The 12,543-nt window shown below is 41.7% G+C and overlaps 1 protein-coding gene across 2 annotated transcripts in view; it reads right to left on the bottom strand.

Annotated features, from left to right (window-relative positions):
- Positions 1–2,021: 2,021 nt before the first annotated feature.
- scube1 (signal peptide, CUB domain, EGF-like 1) overlaps positions 2,022–12,543 on the bottom strand; it is a 120,086-nt gene continuing 109,564 nt past the window's right edge. For both annotated transcript variants that reach the window (XM_026146357.2, XM_026146358.2), the window contains 13 exons: positions 11,924–12,046; positions 11,704–11,823; positions 10,282–10,380; positions 9,358–9,474; positions 9,092–9,250; positions 8,776–8,979; positions 8,533–8,694; positions 8,222–8,389; positions 7,262–7,423; positions 6,957–7,154; positions 6,430–6,582; positions 6,238–6,317; positions 2,022–6,100 (listed from right to left, as the gene is read on the bottom strand). In XM_026146357.2, the coding sequence (XP_026002142.2) occupies positions 5,948–6,100; positions 6,238–6,317; positions 6,430–6,582; positions 6,957–7,154; positions 7,262–7,423; positions 8,222–8,389; positions 8,533–8,694; positions 8,776–8,979; positions 9,092–9,250; positions 9,358–9,474; positions 10,282–10,380; positions 11,704–11,823; positions 11,924–12,046 (1,898 nt within the window). In that variant the 3' untranslated portion in view covers positions 2,022–5,947. The remainder of the gene's footprint in view (positions 6,101–6,237; positions 6,318–6,429; positions 6,583–6,956; positions 7,155–7,261; positions 7,424–8,221; positions 8,390–8,532; positions 8,695–8,775; positions 8,980–9,091; positions 9,251–9,357; positions 9,475–10,281; positions 10,381–11,703; positions 11,824–11,923; positions 12,047–12,543) is intronic.

Below are 12,543 nucleotides of genomic sequence, written 5' to 3'. Positions count from 1 at the left end.
GGAGAAAAGAAAAACAGTAACACAATCTCATGTGCAGCCTGCTCTGATATAAATTACATGTCAGTGCATAAATAACACATTTTTATCTGTTGAATGTATTGAATTACCACACCTCCAACTGACTGCTATGTTTACTACACAACTTAATTATTGTCCTCTTAATCACTACTAAAAAGCAATGTACAATAAACATCAGACACATTTCATCAAACTTAATTAAAAAGAGCTGACTTAAAAAAAGCATCTGTACCTTGAATCTCTGCTGTAGGGCAAAATAATCACAATGCGTGTGAATGGCAGCTAAATCTAAAGAGAGAAGAAGAGCACTTGCTGCTACTTCCTCCCTTTGATCCCTTGTGTCCTAAAGCCTTCCCCATTACATCTCAATCTATTTCCTGACCATGTTCATTCCACCTTTTGCTCCTTATATTTCTGGTTTTGTTTTCTGTCGTAGCAGATCCACCTTTTTTCCCCTTGTCTATCTGTATGATCCACTTCAACACTAAACTGTGTTACACAAGGTGCACGAGCACACAGGTAAGGTTAGGGAGAGGCCGGTTGTGTTAAGAGATTTAATTGGGCAATCTACTGTCAGTAGTAAAACTGAACCAGTGGGCTGCTGTCAGTGCTTAAGGGGCTTTCACGCCATCCTGTAAGCTGCATGATTATAACAACAAAGAGGAAAAAAATTATATCGACCAATTGGCCCAGTGCGTAGGCCCACCAGGCAAATGCCAGTTTGTATGCCAGATTTCCAGCCCCAGTTACAAACCAATGGTAACAGCTGGTTGTGGAAGAAAAAAAAAGTGAAAATGCACTTGAACAATCACAATGAAGCCGTGGTAAGAACACAGCTGCATTACTAAATATTAAGAAAAATAAAACTGCCCACATACTCTGTTCTTTATTCCCAGTCAGTAAATCCACAAGCTGTTGTATGCAAAAGTAACTTTTACCTCATTACTTTGGAGTTTAATGCACAAGAAGAAAACCAAACACCTAAAGATCTTTGAGTGCCCCCTACTGGGCTATTTCGGTTTGTGCAGAGTTGGACAAAATCCAGCATAGACTTGTTTCCTGTGTAGGAACGAACTGTCACAGAGGTGGAAGCTGAGAATAGTGTCCAGCTGCTGCAGCATCAGCATAGAGCAGCTGATGTACCAGCTGACTGTTGCAGCATCACTGTATGCCACAAGTCCTGCACACCTCTCTTTAATTTGGAAGCTCATCATTTAGCCTGGAAAATAGTTTGCTGCTTTATAAAAAAGAAGTTGTTTTGTTAGTTGCAAGGCACTGTAATTATGAGGCAACTTAAAGGTTTGATTCTAGAGGAATGGATGTGATCCTCTCTTACTGTATAGAAATAACCTCACTTCCAGCATTCACACCACCACCTCTTTACACTGTCTGATTCTGTAATATAGCAGCTACAGTGTATGGCCATCATGCTATCAAGTTAAAATACTGGAATCAGTTTAGTTATAACTCTCACAAAGGACATCCACCCAACCTGTAACTTTTTGTCTGTTACAAAAACAAATGACACTGTTAACTCCCTCTGCTTTGAATTCAAAAGAGGTCATTATTAACACGATTTAAATTAATGCATGTATTAGGAGTAGGTGGGACAATATGTAAGAGTTATATTTAACAGGCTGTACATTGCTTTAATTATTGGATTTTTCATCTGATAAGCTTTTAAAGAGAAACTGGAAATTTCTGAGACCCCCAAAAATGAAAGTATCTCACCTCCCTCTCTGAATAAAATTGAAATAGTGTGTGGATGATGGTGACGCGTATTTCTGATGTAGTGTCCAGATCTGCGGCACAGATTGTTTCACTTGATGATAAATGCAGTATTAGCAGTGTCAGCTAAATTTTCCGGTAGTGTACCGGAAGACGGTTGTGCCAATAGCACGTAGAAGCACATCTGAGATAAGAGATGAGCGGATAGGAGCGTTTCTCCTCTGAGTCTGTTCGACTGAAGATTCCACACGCAGTCAGAAACGAGACAAGTCAAATCGGGTTTCTGCTACTATTTTATTTAATTTGTTCAGTACTGGAGTTTCATGGACTAAACAATGGCACACCACTGCGTTACAGTTTCTCTCTTTGGATACAACCAACTAACACAAACGTTAAAATTATTCCTCTACAGAATGGACTAAAGTACACATACACAACCTCTGTTTCTATCACAGGCACCCAGCACAAAGACTCACACAAAGAATCAGTCACGCAGCGCACACGTTCTGTTGACACTCATAAACCACATTCGTACACCCACTCACAACTGAATACATTCTCAGAAAAAAACAATTATAAATTTTTAGAGCATTTCATATATTTTCCATAACACTCATAATGAACAGGACCCACCTCAAACAAGAAGGAGGCCGTACCGCAGTATGGAGCTGAATATCTAACAAAACGACTAATTTGGGAAATTACACAATGATTTTGGTGAGAACAGCCTTGAGGACACACTGTATTTCCACATGTAGCTGTCTTACAGGGATGATTCTCAGCCAATGCAAAAATAGATTTTTTATTTTCCTTACTTTAAAAAAAAAAAAAAAATTATTCTGGACAAAAACCCTAAACTTTGACCAGTTTATCCCAGGTGAGTGCCATGCAGGACCATACTGCAGGTTTTGCTTCAGCCCATTAATTACAAGTAGTTCACAAAAATGCATACTGTTTCTCAAAGCAAAAGTCTTTTCATTGATTTCCTACCTTCTGGTTTCATTTCAGAGCACTATGAAAATCAACTTTCAGACTTTAAAAATCCATCATTGTAGTTTTTGTAATATCTTGTATTGTGGCGTACATTCGAGAAAATGTGTTTTTGGAACATCAAAGACAAACATGCTGGTCACAGCTAAGTAGTAACTAACGAGTTTGTACCATCGATTCTAATAGATCATTGAATTGGTTTCTGCGCTGTTTCTGATAATGACTTGGATCCAGAAAATGAAACAGTTACATTTTATTGACTGCTCCTTCACGTGTTGACCCAGTAATTTCATTGAGGACAAATGGCATTCACTGGCTAACAGCTAATGCAGCACACCCACTAACAGAGACACACACACATGATACATAATATAGCCACTAGCTGGCTCATCCTAGCTTTCCTTAGCTTTAAAGTTAGCTAGTAATACTGTTGACACTGAGGGAGCATCAAGTAATACTTTGGATTTTATCTGCGACATTCACACTGAAGTCACTCCACAGACTGTTACAGGCAATGCAAATTTGAAACTAAAAGATCTGAAACTGTTGAGTAACTGTGCTCTGAGTTTCAAAATGGTCCATGCTAGCAAACTGCACGCCATGCAAGTTTATATCAAGTAAAGTTAACTGTCATAGTGCACTGAAGGTTTCGTAGCTTCTACTTTGAAAAATACTCAGCAGTGATTTGTGTTTGAGAACAAAAGTAGCAAAACCATCAAGGTGGTAATTTATTTGAACGTCAGTGTGACAAGCTCCAATTTAGCGATGGCTATCCCTTATCTTCCTTGTGCCCAGCACAAAGACTAGAATGACACAGGTAACAGGACATTAGTCTCTAAAAAAATGTCAGCACTGATAAGGGATTTTACATTTTTACCATCAGCATGCATGTTGTTGAACAGAATTACACACAGATAAGTTCAGTGAAGCTGTAGTTGCTACAAACGCTCGGGCAAGAGATGCTTCTCTTTCCGACTGCGCCACTACATTCACCTTCAGACCAACACTCCACTCACTCCTGACTCGCTTTTCAACTCCAGTCTCAGTGTGCAGATGTAGAGTCCATCTTCAATATGCGGTATAGGAGTTTATATATTAGTAACAATGGGAATGACACAGAAACGTTTAGTTTGTTATAAAAGAAAAGTATAGTATACTCACATTTCCTGTTTAATGGAAAAGTGCGCATCTGTTTGAAGTCATTTTAGAAACTTGTAGATATTGTGATGTATAATGCCATCATGCAAGAAGCGTTTACAGAGACACTTCTTCTCTCTGGCAGCTATATAACGTATTTGAGGGCTAAAGTAGGACTGGGGGAGTGGAAACACGTACTGTAGCGATGGCGGCATGGCTGGCTAATCCAGCGCTTGCACTGTATTTCTATGCGTTTCAGTTTATTCTACAGTCGAAGGCTTTGAGATGCTTCAGCCTACCTAACTTTCTGTGTGTGTGTGTGTGTGTGTGTGTGTGTGTGTGTGTGTGTTATTCAGACAAATTTGAGGGTAACTGCAAGCTACAGAGTGGAAGCACAGGAGACACAGCTGCTTCTTTTTCCTATCACCACCACACCAGGCACATAACACAAAAAGGTAACAAAACATGTAACTTAGATCCTTTCCCCTACAGTTTAAAATATAAAATTCAAGTGCAATGAAAGTTCCAAATACTAGTTACACCAGGTACATTTCTCTATAACGTAACAATCTGTTACTTGCAGGTAGTTTTATCTCATCTCAAAATTACAATGTAGATTTTGCAATTTGCCCAATTTAATCTTTCCCCAGTGGATAAAGCATCACTGGAGTGGAAGGATTTAGATGTCACCACTTTAACATTTCTGATTTAAGTGCACTGATTGTTTTCTCATCTCTGTCTTGTGCACGACAGGGCCAATAAAGAAATCCAGTTCAGGCTGTGCTCTGCGTGGGCACCTGTGTATGTCCACACGCTTGTTCACAGATCATTTTTAAAACATCTGCGCGCCCCTCTGCAAGTTCCAAAATGTTCAGTATAAATATTAAAAAAGGACATAACAACACAGAAAGCAAATAGGAAGACTGTAGAATACAGTTGTTAGAGAATGTGCAAACAATGGGAAATGACTGTGAGAAAAGAAGAAACAGAGTTTGACCGATATATTGGGTAGCTGATGCTGGCCTTTTGTTAAGTGCTGCTGTGTAATAGCATGCGGATTCAGACTTTTAGATGACTTTAGAGTTTTTTAATATGCATGTTTTAAACAACAGCTACATGTTGATAAATTTGCTTTGTTTTTGAGTTGGATGAGAAGATGAGGTTTTGTTAAAGCTGGAGTAGGCAACATGTTTGCCTGTGTTGGTTATGTTCTCATAACCTTGGAGGATATAGTATTTGAAGTAGTCTGACAGGGAATAACACCCTTGCACCTTCACAGGGTTCTGCATTCGGGCTTTAGTCTAACTCTTAGCGAGAGACGTACAGTTGCAGGTCTTTTTACGCCTGATCAGCTAGACTATAAAACAGTACAAAGATGGAAAAGGTCATGTTGTAAGCAGAATACAGTGGAGGAATGGATTACGGCTGGTTAGCCTAGCACTGACAGACTAGGAAAGACTAGTCGATAGACCGAGTCGTCTTTTTTCCACGAAGCTGCGCATAATATTTCAGTTTTTTGGCGGTGGGCATGGGGGTCTCCCGCAGATGAAACAAACTGACATGTGGGATGTACCATTACCTACAGGTTGGGACACTGCTGTTTCGCTGCACATCCTCCACTTGATTACCACTTTATATACATTCTATAAAACATTCAGAGGAAGGAAATATTTGCCAGATGATTTTACTAAATTAGTAAATTACCATAGTTACTGTACTGTTTCTGCTGAAAAATATGTATTCATTGTTACTGCCAGATAAACCCTTACTCAGATAGCATGCCTGTGGTAATTAACAGTTCAGTGCAAAATCTCCAAATTTAAGAAAGAATATATCAATACAATATACAGTATAAAAATATAAATACTGGCCTTCAAAAACCTCTATCGGTCAAACCTTGTACAGAAAGCTCCATTGTTAGTGATGTCTTACGAGTTAGAAAGCTCAAATATACATGGATGAATAGACAGAGGCAGGGCAGAAGTGGGATGGGGGTTTGGGTTACATTTAGTTTGCTGGATTTGGAATGATGCAGGATGTCAGGGTTGTTGACCAGGACCGCAGACGGGCCTGTCTATTTGTATGGTCGTAGGAACCTGGAGACTTTGGAGCGCAGCAGCTTGATGAAAGAACGAGGGAACATCTCTTTGGACTCTGCTGCTGTGTACTTGAAATAGTTCTGGGGGTGAGCCAGCACATCAAATAGGGCTTTTATCAGCTTCTTGTCCTGTGGGGAGAATAAAGATACAAAGACTGTCAGCATACTGGACCCATCTTATGAGGTGATGACTTTTTTTTACCTTATATGTTAGTGTGACCTTGGAACAAAGATCAGCTGGTAATATGATCACATTACATGCATACCTTGAGAATCTCCTGGTGATTCTCAGAGGCGTATAGCCTGCCATCCCGCACGATGTCTTCTATCAGCTGCTGGTAGTCCTCTGCAGCATAACAGGGTTAAATCAGTGGGTGAAAATACGCAACGCAGTGAAATAAAAAGCTGTAAGATTGTTTAAGGTTGGCTGTCGCTGAACTGCGATGAAGCTGACTCACCATCGTAGGTGACGTATGGAACTTGGAAGCCTTTGCCGCTGTTCCCCTCGTTGGACTTGAACTGGATCCAGAGCTTACGGGAGCGGGAGGTGAAGGCGATGGGTCGCTCGTAGGTCTGACACGTCTCGTAAGTGGTGATGGAGGTGGGATGGGCTGAAGACACAGCACACAGCACAGTTAGAATCTTCTAGAGCTTGTTTTTCTTGGAGCATGTGGAATGACCTAAAGCTCTAGAAAAAAAGCTGATCTTTAAATCGGTCCAGTCTGAAATGAATGATAAACAGTTCAGGTGTGACAGCATGACATACTGTGCCACTGGACACATGTGCATGTCATGGCAGCGTCATTAAAGTCACTGTTCACAGGTAAGCATTTAGGAAAGAACCACAGTGCCATATACTTTCTTACAGGCACTGCCAACCCTACCACTGTGCAACAAACACAAGCAGGCACACTTTTGCATCTTCATTTAAAGAAACGTGAAGTCAACGAGTTCATCAGTTCTGTACATTCATATTTCTGTTTACCGCTCTTCCTCATGACCAGCACGTCTCCACATTCATCCTCAATGGGGAGGAAAATCTCTGGCACCACAATGAGGATGCGTCTCTTGTGTGGTGGATTTATCATCCACACACAGTCCACGTTGGATGGGTAATCTCCAGGGTAGTTAGGAGACTCAATGTAGCCTGTGTACTCTCCCAGCTCCCCTCCGCACACCTGGTCTAAGGACAAAATTGTAGAAACCCTTTGGAGTATTTAAACCAATGCCAACAATATTGTGATATACTTCTCATTATCAACCACAATGGGTAATAGTGGGCAGCTTTACTTTTGCACTGGGAGACGTTGGTAGCACCATCGAAGTCGGTGGTGGTGTTGCCCGGGCAGGTGATGCAGTAGTTCTGGCTGGATTCTGACTGGTAGGTGCCTGCTGGGCACCGGATGCAGCGGTGGGTACTGGAGTTGTAGTAATGCCCGGGAGCACAGTGCACTGAGGAAAGGTAAGGGGTAAGTGTGCACACAGTACAACTCTATTAAAGAGCAGACACACAAAGAAAACACTGAACCGCACACTCACTAAACAAAATCAGTTTGCACCAAGTTCCATCTCAACACATCTGAGCACTACTTTATGGCCCCTTAGTTATGTGGCTTTATTAACCCATTAAAGTGACAGCATTGTGTCATTCAGACAATGCGCTCCTTTATGATAGTGTTTACCACAGATTCGATCAAACGTAACCAAACATTAAGAGAACGAGCCACAGTGTGAATCAGCTAAACGCATCATTAATATTCTCATTTGCTAGTGTCGTGAAATTTTCCAGATATTTCGTCTTAAACGCAAGAAGTTCAGCATAAGTCTTATTAAAAGGAAACAAACAAACAAAAATAGTGGTTTTCATCCTCTAGGATCATCAATGGATGGACATGCTAAATTTCTAAATACACTTTACTTATCTCAGTGTGGACTGACCTGAATACATGACAACAACCAACAATCTCTCCACACATCTAACAATAAGACAGCCATCAAACCAGCGGCAGCTGGCCGCAGGGTTTAGGACAGTGGCTGAAGCAAAAAGAAGTTTGGTAAAGTCGTGAAACAAGACTTTGATCAAATGTTTCTGGCACACTGTCAGGGAACTCCGTCCTTACTGGTCGCCTCTGGCACTTCTATTTTAATTGTGTTGTTTATTGTTGTGTATTATTTGAACTGAACTTGCACTATAAAAGCAATTCTGACAAGTACCTTCAAAATAAACCACAAAAAGAACAAAAGACACACCTCTGGCCTCACAGTCCCTGAAGGACACAGATCCTTCATACTTGGTCATGAGGCCTCCTCCACAGGGGAAGCACAGGACACGGCCTGGTTCTGGCTGGTAGAAGCCCAGCGCGCAGGGCTGGCATGGGCGGAACCCATCATCAGAAAAGTGACCAACTGGACACTGACCTGAGGGGATGATAGAGGAGAAACTTTCTTTTTGGTTTTCATTTCTTCTTTCTACAACATTAATATTAATATCCAGATTTTCTGACATTATAAAATGGAAACAATCTCAGTATTAGTGAGGAAAAAATGGGATAGGGAATTACCTCCACACTGGGATACATTCTTGGCACCAGCGATTCCCTGTCCTTCAGTACTGGGACATGGCTCACAGGAAAGTTGTCCCACCGTGTCCTGGTATGTACCAGGGGGACACTGGACACACTGCTCTTGCTCCCCACTATAAAATGTCCCCACACCACAGCTCACTGAGAAGAAATACACAAGTTAGATCGATAGATCCTGATGAAACAGTAACACCCAGTCAACTCTTTCAGCTGCAAACATACCACACTTTCCATCTCTGAGGACTTGTCCTGTGCTGCAGGTCTCAGCACCCTCTGCCGCCTTAGGTGGCTTCTGGGCCACTTCATATTCGGTCCCAGAGAACTGGATGTAGAACTGCTGTTTGGTGATGGACTTTCTGAGTGTCCTCATGGCACTCTGCAGCCTCTGCTTCATTCTCTCCCGCACACAGTCCACGTTACACGACTCTGAGGAAACAACATTCAGACCACATTTCGATCATAAATATTTGATTTCTCTGTAGATTTAATGTTTTTGTGTCGATTATATTTAAAGCAGAGTTAAGAAGGATCACCACACCTGAGGCATCTTCCTCCTTCATCTCCATCTCAAACTCAGCGGTAATGTGTGAAACCTCCTTTGAAGGAGATTTGCGTCCTCGCCGGCGCTTCTTAGATGAGTCACACTTGAGGTTGACAAACGTTACCTGGCAGTCATCGGTGCAGGGGAACTGGCCTCCTTTCAGGCAACCAAAAACAGTGAAGAAGATCAAATTTAGAGTGGGCTATAAACGCCAGTATAATATCAGTGCCAGATGCTGCTGTTTAAATATGACAGTTCATTACCTTGGATGTTCTGCTTGGATACGTCTCGGTGTTTCTCCTTGTTGCGGGGCTTCAGGTGACACTTGGCATCTTTGATCTTAAACCTGGCCTTCTGCTTGATGGGTGGTGCCAACGTGTCTATTCATACAGAACAACATAAGCTGTTACCTCAAGATCACTTTACAAATCAACTCTTTATTTGATCATTTATAGGACGCTACAGCCATCACATAACTGCTCATTTGCTATTTGTTGCACATTTGTTGTGTGTATAATCTCAGTTGCTTGTTTGTGGTCTGGTTAAGTGTGTGAACAAACTCAGAGTGAAAAAGAGGCAAGTGAAGAAGAACTTGCTCAGTGCATCATGGGAAGCCCCCAGCAGTTTACTGCAGCATTTAATTAGAGCTATTTCGTTATATTTGGTAACTCATAACATATCCTGTTCTTTCATTTTGTTACTCTCTGCCTCCCGCTCTACTTTTGGAAACTTTAGTCACCAGTAAACCTGCAGAGTAAACTCCTCTGTTAGTATAATACACTGAGATATGACAGGACCTGATCATTCAAGATTTTAAGCTAAATTCCAAATTCAACAGGAAGGTCAATGAAGAGACAAAAACATAACAGAAATGTGGTCTCGGGCCAGTTAGTAATCTTGCATGTAGTTGTAAATTATGCTTATTTATGTATGGATTATTATGTATTTATGGATGGATGTTGTATTTTCAGTATGTACCAGCTACTGCCTCCTAACTACCTGCAATTAAGATAAGTGCTAAAATAATAAATGCTACCAGAATTTAATGAGTAATTTGTGTAAAAACAATTTCTCAAGTGGAGACGAAGCAAATCCAGAATAATATTTTGTAGAGTCAGTACATGTGCAGGGAGCATAGAATCCCATCACTGATCTGCACCTACTGTGTCCCATTATGTTTACTGTACCGGCACAGGCGGGTAAAGCCGTGGTGACGTTCCTCTTCTGAGGAGGTTTACCAGGCTGGACGGGCACTCCGCAGCTCAGTGTGTAGCTGTTCTCTGAGTCTGTGAGAAACAACAACGCAGAACAGGATTAAGTGACCAAAGAAAACCAAAACCTGATGATGAGAACAGGTTAGGACTCTCGTTGTATGTTTCATAGGATGGCCAAAGGCACAGTTGTCAGCATTATTAAAACAAGTTTGGTAGATGTTTAGTGGTATAAACAAAAATGTGACCTTTGATTGTGAAATGAAGACCCAGATGAAAGATCTATGAGCCATGCTTTTCTCTGTTAATACACGTAGAGACAAAGATGCATTTGGACGGGGAAGTGAGGGATTAAAAAAGAGCCCGGGCTCCTTTCAGCCACAGGAATTTACATGGCTCATTCCTCCTTAAATTAAGATGTACTCATAAAAGACACAAAAACAAATATTTCACTTCATGCCTGAGAGCGATCCATCATTCTCACACAATAGCTGCCAAGTAAAACGAAGGGACAGCCATGCTGTGGAAAAATTGGCATGATCAAAGAATGCAATCGATTTACAGATGTGTGTTAAGTACTATTGCAGGAGGAGAGGCTGGGGTGCCAGCAAAGAGGAAGGATGGGTGAAGCCAACAAAACCTCTCAGAGTGAAAAACACATCAGTCTGAGCACAGAGGCCCCTGAAGAATCCACAAATATGGCACTAAAGAGCGCAAGCTTCATCAAGAGGGGAATGGCACAGACAGACCACCAGAGGGCAGCAACACATGCTGCACCAGAGCAGCACAAAGGACTGTTTCCAACATACAGCTACAGAGACAGAATAAAAAACCATCGATGGCAATCAACATGTTAATGTAGAGATTTTACTGTTGTGCTATATAAATAAAACTCTATTGAATTACTGTTAATTAATCTTTAGTTTTTAGGATTAGTTATAGATTAGATGAACAATTAATCATTTTGAAGCTACAAATGAAGCTGACAGCAGGTTAACAATTGCTCTCTCCTTCCTGTCTGACTTTCTGCAAACTTGTTTGTGATCCTTCCTGTTTTCAGTGCAGGTTTGCTTTGGGTTTTCTTCATTTTTTCAATCAGTTTCTTTACAGATTTACAGATTCCAGATTCCAATTACACATTTATTTGCACCAAACAACCATTTAATGGACTGAAAAAAAAAATGACGGCATGAATATAAGTTGTGTCAGCATTAAACATTTGTGGTCGACAGATGAAAAGGAAAACCCAAAAAACCAAGCTCCTACATATAGAACACGTCCTGGTACGAATCTGAACATCACGGACCCAAAAGTTCACTGACAAAAATAGAAAAATATATGATTAATAGGAAACACTGTTCTGCCATGAGACGCCAACATGAGTGTGTTTGTGCACACCTGCGAGGAAGAGGGCATTGGAGGGGCAGGACAGTGAGCAGACCTCAGCTCCTCCGCTCTTGATGCAGGTTAGCTGGGCTCGCGGTGCTGGCTTCCCATTGGGCAGACATTTCACTCCCTCTGAGGAGTACAGAGTCATATCACTTCTGTTGTGTGATCTGTCCACCGTGCCTCGCACATTCACAAATGTACACACAGGTGTGTGTGGGCTGGTGCTTACCGATGCAATCTTTCTTGTTCCAGTGGAGTTTCTGTCCGGGTGGACACACACACTCGTAGCTGCCCTGGGTGTTTATGCAGCCGTACTCACAGCTGCCGTTGTTGATGCTGCACTCATCGATATCTAAGACAAAGACAGGATTACAGCACGTGCGTTGGCATTTCACTTTTCAGCTTTCACGTCTAATGGATTTTATGCACCGCGAAGGAGAGGCGATTTGTACAGGGTGTATCCCACCTCCCACCCTATAATAGCTGGGATGGGCTCCAGGCAAGCGCCCCACCCACACCCCTCACTCCCAGCACAACTCTTAACTGGATAAACACTTAGGAAAATTGATGGATTGAGTTATGCAACACTCGTAGTGCTCTTTAAGGGAAGGTTGCAGATGAATACGGCTTAAAGGTCATTTTAGACTCTGTCTATTGTTTCAGGTTAATTTAGCAGCAGTTATACATGGACTTCATCCTGGAGTTTCATTCTGTGTTCTTTGGGTTATTTAACTCTCTCCCTCTTATTATTTATATTTGAGGGTATTATTGGACAGGCCCTGCTGGCGACCTGTCCAGGGTGTACCCGCCTCTCGCCCTATGACAGCTGGGATAGGCTCCAGCGCCCCC

The sequence above is a fragment of the Astatotilapia calliptera genome, chromosome 17 (genome assembly GCF_964374335.1).
Source record: "Astatotilapia calliptera chromosome 17, fAstCal68.1, whole genome shotgun sequence".
NCBI lineage: Eukaryota > Metazoa > Chordata > Actinopteri > Cichliformes > Cichlidae > Astatotilapia > Astatotilapia calliptera.
This window is presented reverse-complemented; position numbering and strand designations above follow the sequence as displayed.